General features: G+C 52.2%; 1 protein-coding gene across 9 annotated transcripts in view; it reads right to left on the bottom strand.

Annotated features, from left to right (window-relative positions):
• The window catches only part of SHB (SH2 domain containing adaptor protein B), a 214,599-nt gene that overhangs the window by 150,467 nt on the left and 51,446 nt on the right, over positions 1-12,686 (bottom strand). For all 9 annotated transcript variants that reach the window (XM_063594385.1, XM_063594378.1, XM_063594380.1 and 6 more), the window contains exon 2: positions 10,829-10,949. In XM_063594385.1, coding sequence (XP_063450455.1) covers positions 10,829-10,949 — 121 coding nt within the window. The remainder of the gene's footprint in view (positions 1-10,828; positions 10,950-12,686) is intronic.

The raw sequence follows: 12,686 nt of genomic DNA, 5'->3' as shown, positions 1-12,686 counted from the left end.
AAAAGAGAGGCCCAAAAGTTGAGGCTTGGGCTTGGGAGACGGCCCCTCTTTCGGTGCTTTAAGGTGGCCAGGTACAATTACACGCCTATACCCTGAAAGGGAGAGTGAAGAGGTGGCATTTTATTTCCTTCTGCTCAGCTGCCTGTTTTGGAAAAGGACCACAGCCAGCCCTCACTAACCACAGGAACGCAAACGGGCCAAGCTGGCTGAAAGGGAGAAGGCAGGACTCTCCAGGAGATGGGGAAGAGCACCAAACCTGAGGCACCGGCTACACCGCCGCCACCAAGGGAGGACTCAGACCTGCTGTTACTCAGCATCCCTCCCTTGCATCACCAGGCAGTGATCCCTGTAGGGAGAAGAGGCCAGAAGTCCTGTCAGCCACCAGGACTCAGCTTTCTCATCTGCAAAATGGAAATCATCTCATCTGCTTCCTCTCGGAGCCTTAGGGAGAGTCCTGGTATCATCTATAAAAGGTACCCTTTAAACACAGACCTCTGTCATCTCTGTAAGTTTCCAGAAAGCCAGCCTGAGCCCTACTTAGAGGAGAGTACTAATTAATTAGTCAAATAATAGGGTGTGGGGCAAATCACAGAATCTCCTCCTTCAGGCTTCTGAAAGGCAGGAACTGTGGCCGGCTGTCTCCTTGGCCACTCCCTGCATACTACTCCTCTCCCCAGACCAGAAACACAGGCCAGGACTTCTCATGGTGGCCCCCAGGTCCCTGGAATAGTTTGGGGCCCTCCTCTGATCTGACTCCAGCACCTTCCCTAACACATGAATGCATTCAATCTCTCCCAAGCACCTAGCTGGCTGCTCCCACCTCAAAGGTGACCACATCTCAACTCTGACTCCTCCCCAGGAACCTCCCTTCCCTACTCAGATAGGACAGGCCCCATCAGGTGACTGACTTTCCCATCCTCCCACTAACAGAGGACCCCACTGGTGGTGTCATCCCACCCTCTCCTCTCCCTTCCACACAGCACCCACTGGCTGGTGGGCCCTTCCACCACACCTACCCTGACTCCACAGCACCTGACCTGGCCTAGATGATTGCTATAGCCTTGGAACCATAGAACCTGTCTCCCTGCCTCTTGCTAGGCGCTGCAAGATTCCATCCCACACTCCCAGGCGGGCCTGTTTTCCTAAATGACTTCCTAATCGTGCCACACCCCTGCAGTGTGGGTTTCCGCAAGGTTTCCACACCCTGCCCAGCACGCAGGGAGCTGGGTGGGTACAGGATGCAGGAGCTTTGCTGCAGATTAATCTGAGTCTCCCTGAGCCTATTTTAGGACAGGTATCTCCATCAGTTTCTGCACTTTCAGATCTTTTAATGTCTCTCTGGGATTCTGAAATGCAAGGCTGAGGCAGGCCTGGGGAGGTGAACACCTCCATTTCACATTCCTATTCCTGTATTTCTACCTTGGGTAAAATGCACGTTTCTCTCACAGCTGCCAGGAAAGACAAGGAGTTAGGGATGTGTTCCGAGGGGCCTGAGCCCTCGCTGACAAATGCTCAGCAGGACTGCAATCTGTTTGCTGGGCCCTCACATCTATGAGGCTTAGTGCCAGCAGCACGGGGAAAACCAATGGCAACCCTCAGGGCCCACGCTCCTCTACTGGGGCCAAGGACAGAGGAACACACCTGCCAGCCACTGGGCCACAGCTGTCCCCCTTATCCCCAGAAGACAGCACTGAGACCATCCTTCCTACTGAAGGTGGCCCTGGCCCTGGGGACAAGTCTCCACTCAGCTCCTGACTTTGAGAAAGCCCCTGAATTCTAGCCCTTGATAACCCGGAGCCACAGCATCTAGTAAATGAGTTTCGGGGAATCATGGGTAGGCTACTGCCACCTTGGTCCCTCACTCAACTGTTAACTCCATGAGAACAACTTTGTTTTGTTCATGCATAGACCCGGGAGCATAGAACGGTGCCAGCACATGGCAGGTGCTCGCAAATAGCCACCCAGTCAATGAATGAATGCACTGCATTTTTCCCCTGACCCAGGCCCTGTGACTTCAAGCAAGCAAGTCTCAGCAGAATGGGAGAGGCTGCTTATAGTGAGTATTTGTTTGTTTGTTTCCTTTTCTTTCTTCTCCATACAGACTTGCATTTCTATACTCATTCATTCAATCGGTGAATATTTACTGGGCCCAGAAGAGAAATGAAGATGGGTGAGGACCAGTCCCTTCCTTCACGGAGCTCTCGGCCCAGAGAGGGAAGGAAAAGAGGCAGAATCAGCTATCCCTATGCAGTCCGCCAGCTGCGGAGACAGAACTGGTCAGAAAGCCCACCCAACTCCCACCCTGACGCCAAGGCAGCCTCCCTGCCCACCTAGCAAGTGGCTAAACTCAGACTTTCCAGATCTGGCATTCTTTGGAGGAGGATAGGTCCCTGGGCTCCTGAGGGGCACCCAGGACTCTGTGGACCAGCCCGGGTCCCAGGAGTGAATTAATGCACTCATTCATTCAACCAGTGTTTACTGACAACCTACTTTGTACCAGGTACTTCAGGTTCTAACAGGGAACAAAACCTATATCTCTGCCCTTGTGAAGGCCACATCTCAGCGGTGAGACAGACAACAAACAAGGAAAATGTAAAAAAAGTATGTAATATGCTAAATAATGACAAGTGTTAAGGAACAACATCAGAGAGGTGGGGGAGGGGTGGAAATGTAAGATAAGTGGCCAGAAGGCCTCCCTGAGAAGGTCATTTTGAGTCAGGACCTCAAGCGTGGCTTTGCTGGGATGCTGCCCTCTTTGTGCAGCACACTTTGGTCCCAGAGGCTGTACCACTCCTTCTTCTGTGTTCTCCAAGACCAGATTTCTCTCTCCAGTGTAATTTTTCTTAGTTTGTTTTATACTACAGACATCAAGTGTTCTCTGGGCCCCCGTCCACCTTCCCCATGTGACAGGAGCACCTGGAGGGCAAGGACCCTCAGCCCACAGCGGGGGTGCTATCAATGACTGTCTGCTCTCCTTGGCCTATTCCAGGCCTGCTGCAACTTTCCTGAAAACCTGAACGTGCTCAGTGTCAGGGGTCAAAGACAAGAGGGGAGCCGGGGTGAGAGAATAGGAAGTGGCTCCTAGAGTGGGCCCGCTGGTCGCCATGGAAACCCAGGCTTCCCACTTCTCTCCCCGCCCACAGCTCTGCGGGTGAGCACCACTGGGCTGGGTGTGTGAGCCCTGCTGTTTCTTAAGAATAGGAAAGTCATCAGGTGACTAATATGAAATCTATTTACACTTGATGATCTCCTTCCTGTCCGGTAGGTAAGTCATTCTGGTAAATGACAGACCAGCCAGGGAACTCTGCACAGTCTATGACCAAGCCTGCTACCTGCCAGGCAGGAGGATTGACAACAGATTTCACAACATTTCAAAATAAGGCCCAGGAGCTCCAGGATGGAAGTCAGGAGACTCACCCTGTGGCTTGCTGCTGTGTAAACTTGGCTAGTGCACAACCCTCTCTGGGCCTCGGGCAGGAAGCCTATATGGGGCCAGAAGCACTGCTCCTCAAGAACAGTTCCATCCTGCCATCATCCAGCTGGGGGAGAGCTGTGACCACCAGGACAGGCTGAAGCCTGTGGTGTCTTGGTGGGGAGGGCAGGCCAGGGAGGAGCTTGAGGCCTGGAGAGGGTGAGAGGCAGCAGGACAGAAGGAAGTGAGGGGGCTCAGGGTACAGGCTTTGGGGAGCAGAGCTGTGCAGGGAGGCAAGTGTGTGGACATCCTGGGAGCAGAGTCCACGGCACTGCAGAGCTGGGGCTGGGAATGGCCTGGACTCAGGACCCAGACAGAAGGCCCTTTGCTTTCCCAGCTCAGGGGAACAGTGCTGCCTGGAACCAGGGGTCAGGGCTGACGGCAAATATGAGAGGAAGGCTGAAGTCTCAGGCAGGGTGGCCAGAGGCAGCTTCTCTGACACCCAAGCAAGACTCACAGGCTCCTTTTTCTGAGAAGCATTTGCCGGTCTCCGGGAGAGTTCATTCCAGAATGAGAGAACAGGAGCCCTAGGAAGGGCCTCTAGAGCTGGCTGTCCAGAATGGTGTCCTGTCTGTCCTGAGAGCAGAGACAGCAGCATGCATGCTTTTGGGAGGGGCTGAGGCTGATGCCACATGGAGGTGGGCTGGGGGTGGGGCAGGACCCTCAGGACTGTTAGAACCAGGCCTGACAAGGGCAGCTGGAGAAGCCCAGTGTGACCGCAGAGGCGGGTAACCAAAGGGTTTATGAAGTCATTCCAGACCCATGACCTCTAAGAATCCTCTTGACACCCAGTGAAGGAGGCAGAATCTGATTTTAGAGATGAGGGAACTGAAGCCCAGAGAAGAGAAGCAACCTGCCCACGGGCAGAGCCAGGGGCAGAGCCAAGGCTAGAACCTGTACTTCCTGCCTCCTTTCTCCTGAAACACAGAGGCCACAATTGGAACATCGTCTTTAACATGATAAACCCCATGATTCTCCCAGAGAGCATGTTGCCACTAGAAGAGGCCACGCCAGAGGATGAGAAAATACAAAAAAAATCCCCTCTTGCCTTTAAAATCAGTGACTGGCTTCATCTGGACGGTGCCTACTAGCACACAGTTAAAAAGGGCAGAAGGCCAGTTGTAAGCAAGGAAAACAGCCACGTCAAAGCAGGGGGGCTCTGTGTGAAATGACTTTAATTTCCTCTTATTAGGCTATAAAGTTGATTTAATAATAAAAACATGCTAAGGACTTTTTAATGTGTAATTGCTTACATATTAAAAATTATGTGAAAATGCTTTCAATTAATGCTTAAAGATTCATCCTGTGAGATGACACTTTGAACAGTTTTATAAAGGATGCCAGAGGAAGGGTTAGTAACATCTAAAAAGGCGGCCTAAGTAACTAAATTTTCCAATTATTCCTCAGACTCTCTGGGGAACACAGGACAGATGTGAGAGTGTTTTAGTTGTAAGCGAGGGCTCCAGAAGGTGCTTCTTGGTTCTGTTTCTGCTGCTTATTTAATCTGAGGCTCAGTATTCTCCTCTGTAAAATGGGGATGATGAACATCCCTATACCTCATAAGCGAGGATTAAGTGAGCTAATCCCTGGAAAGTACTTGGAGCAGTGCCTGGCACACAGGGAGGCCCTTTGCAAAAGCTAATGACTGTCATCCATGCCACCATAACTCCTTGGGTACCTCTGAGACTTCCTAGGGCTGAAGGCCAGTGAAGAGACGATCTCAGGCACAAAAACACGCTGTGCCTTTAGGTTAACTTGGGCTTCCAGATCCCAGTCAGTCTCTACATGCTCTTGCCCCATGAGATTTTCCTATCATTATCCTATCAAAAGCCTCATCTCCAGCCACTCGTCTCTAGCAACAAGGGCCCACCTCTATGCTTTTCTCAAGCTTTTCCCTCGGCCTGGGATGCCTGACTCAGTTCTCATCACTGCCACCTCCCACAACCCACTCTACTTGGATCACCCAAATTGGAAGCCCTTGTTCCCTCCTCTGAACTCCTGGATAGCCACATGCTCATCTCAGTGCACCCACCACTGACCACTCCAGGTCCATGCCTATCTGCTTTGTGGATGTTCCTGGAGGGCAGTGGCAGTATCTGCCCAGGTTATTTGGTCCAGTCTCCAACACAGCCCGGCCTGGAGCCCCTGCAATGACCGAGTGCACTGCAGAGGGCCCAGGGACCACCTGCTCCAGCACTGGCAAGGGTGCAACCTACTTCCAGGTGGGTAGGTGATCCTACAGGGAATAACTAGAGAATTCAACAGCACAGCATTCCACAGGAAGGACAAACAGGCCCTCTGTCCTCTAATAACAACAATCTTATGCACATGTGCAAAGTTTGTTTTCCACATGGGCATCAGGATCACAGGCCCTATTTTACCATGACACCACGGCCCTCAGTGGGCTAGGCACCCTGACCCATCCAGGCACCCAAGTCAGCCTGATCAGTGTCCAGCGCCCTTCCTGCTGCATCAGCAGGATTTCATGCATCCGGGGACCTTAAGCCTGGGATCAAGACCTGGGGAAGAGGGAAAGAAGGGGCTGTGAAGCTAGCTGCCTGATCACTGCCTCAACAGGAGGCTTGGCCTGGGGATTCCAAATACAGAGATGATGGGGCATGAAGGAAACCCAGAAACGCTCTGGTACTTTCTCTTTAAATTGTACACAAGGAAACTGAGGCCCAGATGGGCAGCAGGGCATAGAAAAGGCCAAGACCAGAATTTGATCTTGAGAGACGAGTCAAGGAAGATGAAAAGGGGAAATAGGACTGAACAATTAGCCAGGCCAGCACTGAGAAAGGAAGCTGCCAGCCCTACCCAGATCCCTCCTATTCAGTTGGTCTCAGGTGCTGTCTTTGTGGGGCTGGTCCTGGGTGACTAGTGAGTCACTCTGCTTAAAACGCAGATCACAGTGAAACATGGCATCCTGGGAGCTCAGGGTTAATGCAGACCTCAGAAGTCGCTTGAGCCAGCCACCCATCTGAGACTCAACTCCCTTTCATGTCACTGCCCAATGCTGGCTGTCTTGCCTCTGCTCTGATACCTCTGGGGATAGGCAGTTCACTGGTTTACAAGACAGCTTCACATTTAATCAGTGGGTTTTAAAAAAAATCTCAAAAGGATTATAACTTTTTTGAGCCTCAGTTTCCCTATCTATAAAAAAGAAAGCTTGGACCAGGTCACTAGTTCTCCAACTAGGCTCCATAGAGCTGCAGGGTTTAAGGAGACACCCCCAGAGATGCTGCTGGGGTGAGAGAGGCGATGGGGATGGCAAGTGAGGCCCAGACAATTGGGCTCGGAGGTTTGTGAAGGGCTGAGCATCCATCTTGGAAGCAGAACATACCTCCTGCCGGTGACACAAACTGGAGCCTGTGGAGAGGATAAGCTGAGGCATTTAGAGGGCAGGGGTGAGAGGAGCCCCTGGGAGAAACAGGCACACTTCCTCACGCCTTCCATCCTAGCTGTAGTCCACAGGGCTGGGCCAATCTCCCCACCACCTGCTGCATGGAGCCAAGGGACACAGAGGACAAAGCCTCGTCAGTGAATCACTGCCCAAGACGGCTATGCTGGGGAATCTGAAAACCAAACTGCAGTGCACCAAGGCTGGAGAGGCCCTGGAAAGAATGCTCCACATGATGGTTCAAACAGGCTAGGAAGTGAGCCCCACAACTGACTTACCAGCTGGGACGTCTTGGGCTAGTTTTTTAACCTCTCTGTGCCTTGGTTTCTCCATTAGTCAAGTGGGCAGCCTATACTCCAAAGGGTAATGGTGAGGACCCAGTTAAGAACTGACATCAAGTGCTGTAAGCAAGTACTAGACAGCTTACCAGCTGCCTCCCCGTTGTTGTTATCACCGGCCCCTCATTCCATATGTAAGTAAATATGGGGGCATACAACGTGCTGCCCATCGTCGCACAGCCAGTTAGCAGCCCAAAGCGGCTAGAAGCACTAATGACTGCCTGCTCTGAGGCTACTGCTTTGCAGGGGAAAACCGAGGTCCCTGGGTCATTCAGGTGGCAAGTGACCATCCCATATCTGCTTGACTCCAGCCCACGCTCCTCCTGTACAGGTACGCCACCTGCGGCACACGGAGGGCACAGCCTTCTTGTCAGCGTTATGCTTACTTATTCAAGATGATGCCCTGTAACTACAAGTTACACGCTCACATACACATAAAATGTAATATCATCCAAAAAGGATCATTAGAAAAGGTTAAACTTTTTCCATGCCACTCCCACTCCACTGCCATCACCAGCACCACTCTCTCTTCCCCCACCATCTCCCCTTCGAAAAGCTTCACGTCAGCTCTGCAAGCCTCCCGGAGCATCTATGCACTGATGGCTCATCCCACCCACATGCAGCCCTGCCATCAATCACTGGGGTGACGCCACAAAGAATTACACACAAATAATTTTGAGTCAAAGGGAGCTTCAGCAAGGATCGTTACAAACAGAAAACACCCCTTTTAATAACCTATATTCTTAAAAATAAGAATTGTGGGTAAACTAGGGCACAGCTGCCAAGCTAGGATGCAAACACAGAGCAGCATATGCTAGAATGCTTCTTTGGAAAGAGAATGGCATGAGGTCTTTAAGAGGTTCTAAATCAAACTGCCTCAATCAAATTGCCCTGCCTTGGACCTAACCCCATGGGGTGTACCCTCATTTAAAAGGCAAAGTCGGTGCAGTGGCTCATGCCTGCAATCCTAGCACTTAGGAGGCCATGGTGGGAGGATTGCTTCAGTCCAGACCAGCCTAGATGACACAGTGAGACCCCGTCTCTACTAAAACTACAAGAAAATTAGCCTGGCACAGTGGCACGTGCCTATGGTCTCAACTACTCAGGAGGCTGAGGCAGGAGGACTGCTTGAGCCTGGGAGACGAAGGTTGCAGTGAGCCAAGATTATGCCACTGTACTCCAGCCTGGGCAACAGAGGAAGACCCTGTCTCAAAAAAAGCCGAAGTTCCTCAGGTCATTTCTAGCCAGATGAACAACTACTCACCTTTGAGGTCTTCAGCAGCACCCAGTAGGGGACTCCGGCTCCATTCCTAAGGCACCAGGCAGGGGCAAACCCTCCATGAGACTGGGGCTCCCAGCAGATGCCCTCTCCCATCCCCCTTCCATTCCCGAGTGTGGACTCCTATAACAACATCCTGCCTGTGGCTCCATGGGACCTCAGGCCCTGTCCCATGTTCTGCACTCAGGGCAAGCCACTTACTTCTATTGGTGCGACTCCAGGAAAGGAGCCGAACCTCTCAGTTTCCCTCAGCCTCATGATGAAGAAACATAATGAGGCTTAATGAGGGTATATGTCAAAGTGCCCAGCATGGAGTCTGGTCCCTGGCAGGGGCTCCTGCCATTTCCTCATGTCTAGGTGCCCCAGCATCTGATGCAAACACTACACTTCCTTCAGTACCCCACCCCAAAGTTTGCAAAGCGCAGGCCATACTTTGTACTCTGCCATCAATTCACTGTGCGTCCTCAAGCAAGTCTCTGTCCCCCCCGCCCCAACCTCAGTTTCCCAATCTGTAAAATGAGGCTGTTAGGTTTAGATGACCTCAATGATCCCTCCCCACCCTGACATTCTGAACATGACCCAAAGTCGCTCCTGTAACCACTGCTCCTTTAAACCGGAGCCAACGCCTGATGAATGCAAGACTGACAGAGCTGCAGGGAGGTGCAGGCCGCAGGCCACAGCCCAAGGGCTGGAGCTGGTCCTGGGGCTTCCACAGAGCTGGTGTCTCACCAAGCCTGATGGAGGTGAGGGCATGCACTGGCTGTGGTTGTCGCAGGGCCCAGGCATGCATCACATCTGTGGTGAGGACTCCCCCAGCCAGCCTGCTTCCCTGAGCCACTGGAGGACAGCAGGCTGCCTTCCCTCAGGACCCCAGATCCAAACACAAGCTCAACTCTTGGCCTCTTGTTGCCCACTGAGGCTGCTTTGCCAGAGGAGATTAGAAAGATGGGAGTGAGCATGAGAGGGACGCTCCAGAAGTCTGGACCTAAGTCCCTCTGGTCCACTGCTCTCTGCCCTGGCCCTCACAAAGTGGCTAAGTGTTCTGGAGGCCACACTGGTGGTCAGAGAATCTCCTTCCATGAACAGGAGGAGCAGGAGGCAGAGAACAGCAAAGGCAGAGCCTAGAAGGTGCACCCAGATCCTTCAACAATCAACTTGCACGGCTACACAGCCCTATAAGCTGACGCTGGACATGGACCCGGCACACGCTAAGTGCTCAGTAAATGCCGCTTCCTCTCCCTTCTTTCTCCTAATTCAAGAAGGAATCAGGAGAAGGTGCTCAAAGACAGGAATGCAAAAAAACAAACAAAAACCAGACAAACAATAAGAGGGCCACAGAAAGAGGTATCTGTATCCCAAGTGTCCAGATACACAGGGTACCAATTTGATAGGCCTCCAAAGCCCGGGCAGCCCCAAACTTGCTCCCAGCCACTCTCCTGCACCCTGCAGCACAATGTGCTGATGTGCCCCTGCCCATGGCCCTGCCTGTGTGGGGTCACAGGGGCAGCCTATACAGCTGCTCTTCAGTGTCTGGCCTGCCCTCTTGAACCAGGAGAAGCCACAACAGGGGTTTCCCTTTTGCTTGTGACCTCCCCCTAATCCTGCCTACAAGATGACTGATGTCTGCTAACCCTTCACTTCTTAAAGATGCTCCAAGTGTTGTATTATCCTGGCTAAAACAGGCCCCCAGGATGCTGCATACCCAGCCACATTCTTCTTGACTCCACACAATTGCTTTGACAAGGTTTTGTCATCAAGGGCCAACAGGAAAACAGCCACTGGGGGAATGTCTCCATGCTTCCTGTAAACCTGTCATGTAGACCAGGGTTATTTATGCTGCTTCCAGCTCCAAAACAAAGATTTCTCGGGATGCGGCCAGAAATAATTTTGTCTCTACTAGTAATCTGGCCAGCTCTCTTCTACTAAGCAACGAAAGCCAGGTGACCCAGCCTGCTTCCCTTTTTGCCCTGCCTACTAGGAAGCTCTAAGTAAAGTTTTATGTCTCAAATGCTATCTTTCTTCACTCAGAAATTTCTGATAGAACTACTTTTTCTCCCTCCTCTCCCCACTTACTTCTTGGCCCCTACCTTTGGTTAACTGCACGTGATATCCTTGTATTTGGACTCTCATGGTGCCCGGCCAGTTTTTTTCCTAATATAGGTGAAACATAAGCAGGTAAACTGTGGGGAAGACTTAATACAGCATTGCTCCCACCTACCAACTTGAAAGCACACACCATGCCCCCAGTGAGGCTGGTTGGGGACCACCCGGCAGTGCCCTCACTCCCTTTCTACCCCTACAACCCCAGCTGTGAGCCCCTGCGCTTCAGCTCCACTTACCTGTCATGATCCTCTGTGCCTCATAGGGCTCCATGTAGCCAGCACTCTCCCCCTTTCCTGCTTTGCTCTTGAGATCATTCTTGGCATCAAAGGGATCTGAGTAGTCATCGGCTATGGTCACCTGCAGGGAGGAAGATGGCAGGTGTGAGTCCACCTTTGGCTTTTTTGTTTCACATCTCTTCACAGCTAGGCTTTGGGCCTCAGCTAGATGAGCAAGGAGAGGCAGGGGAGGCAGGAACCAAAGCCGGCGCCCGGACTCAGGGAGCTCCACGTCTCACAGGGGTAACGAATGGGACCCATACTGGCAGGGCTCCACTGCGATGAAGAGCCCTCTGAGCTCGTGCATGCCTGGCTGGCTCCAGGCACAGTGAGGTGAGAACAGAAGGGCATCTGGTGAAGGTAACAATGCACACTAAGCATGGAGGCGAGAACCTGGAGGGCATCCTCAGGGAATGTGAGTTGCTCGGTTTAACGGAATGGAAGTGGAGGAAAAGTTGGAAACGAGATCACAGAAAGCCTAGAAATGCTGACATGCTCCTGGTGCTGGCTGAGGCACAGAAGAGTTTGTCTAGAGATAATTAGCTCGGCGTTCCATTTCCCCAGACCTGGAACATAACCACGCCTTGGGTCATCAGAGAACAATTTGGTGAGATCAACTACATACAAAGATCACTGTGGCCCCAGACAGACCAAATAAAAACACAAAAGCAGCTCAAGGATCGACAGACAGCCAGGGCCAGTAAGGACCTGAAAGCAACAAACCCAAAGACCCCTCGACAACACATGGGTAAACTGAGGTCCAGTGTGAGCAGAGGCTTGGCCAGATCTTCTGCCTCCCAGGGCCCTGCCTGAGCTCCCCACTTGTCTGTAGTCCAGAACACAGCCCCTGCCTCTTCTCCCCAGAGAAAAATTCTCCAACTCACAGACAAAGAGTGAGTCACCTGGGGGTGGGGGGCACTCCCATGAGAACCTGAGTATCTGGGATTCTAACACTTCAGAGACCACCGTTCCACGTTTTCCCTGGAGAAGAGTAAAAATTCTCGATTGCAGGCTCCAATTAAACATGGCAAGTGTTCCTCCCTCTTTTTACTTCCTAACCTTTAGGAGAGGCACAGAACCCACCGAATCCACGCCCCTCCTGCTTAGCCCCGCTTCATCATAAACTTGCCCTGGGACTTCCCTCTTGCCCTTTTTGGTCACATTTCTGGCAAAGACCAAGCCCTCAGCTCCTCAGCCAGTGCCACCCGGCTGCTTCTCTTGGGAGGGGGCAGGTTAGCGTTCCTCTCAACCCTTGGGGTTACATGAATTGTTATTTAAATTGTGGGTTTAATTAGAAACCACAGGAGCCTGCTCTCTCTCTCAGCTCCTGGAATGTAAGGCATTTGAGGGGCCTGCAAACTCAGGGGAAGGGAAAATCCCCCTTTGTCTGCCTGGTAAATGGCAGCTTGTGGCAGCCGTCCTGGCAGGATGAGCAAGTGACCGCCAGCTGCCAGGAATGTGATGCCCGGAAAGGGACAGCAGGCGGCAGCTCTGTCCCTGGTAAGTGGCTGGAGGCCAACGGGAGGTTTAGCACACAGCGGTCACTGCTCCCCAAACAAGAGAAGCTCATCAGTGAAGACCGAAGCCCAGAGTGCCCAGCACTGGAGCATCTATGGCTCCCGCTGCCACTACTCCACCGCTTTCTCCGTGGCTGTGGCTCAGGCTCTGAGTCCCAGTGGGGACCCAGTAGGGGTGGCTTCCAGATGCTGACATTGTAATGGCAGCCTTTCTTGAGACTCACTGAGCTCAAATGACACCAGGCCGGGGAAAGAAGGGGTGGGAGAGAGCTAGGCCTTGCAATGTCTTTCATTTGCTATTT

Source organism: Pan paniscus, chromosome 11, assembly GCF_029289425.2.
Source record: "Pan paniscus chromosome 11, NHGRI_mPanPan1-v2.0_pri, whole genome shotgun sequence".
In the NCBI taxonomy this organism is placed as follows: Eukaryota; Metazoa; Chordata; class Mammalia; order Primates; family Hominidae; genus Pan; species Pan paniscus.
This window is presented reverse-complemented; position numbering and strand designations above follow the sequence as displayed.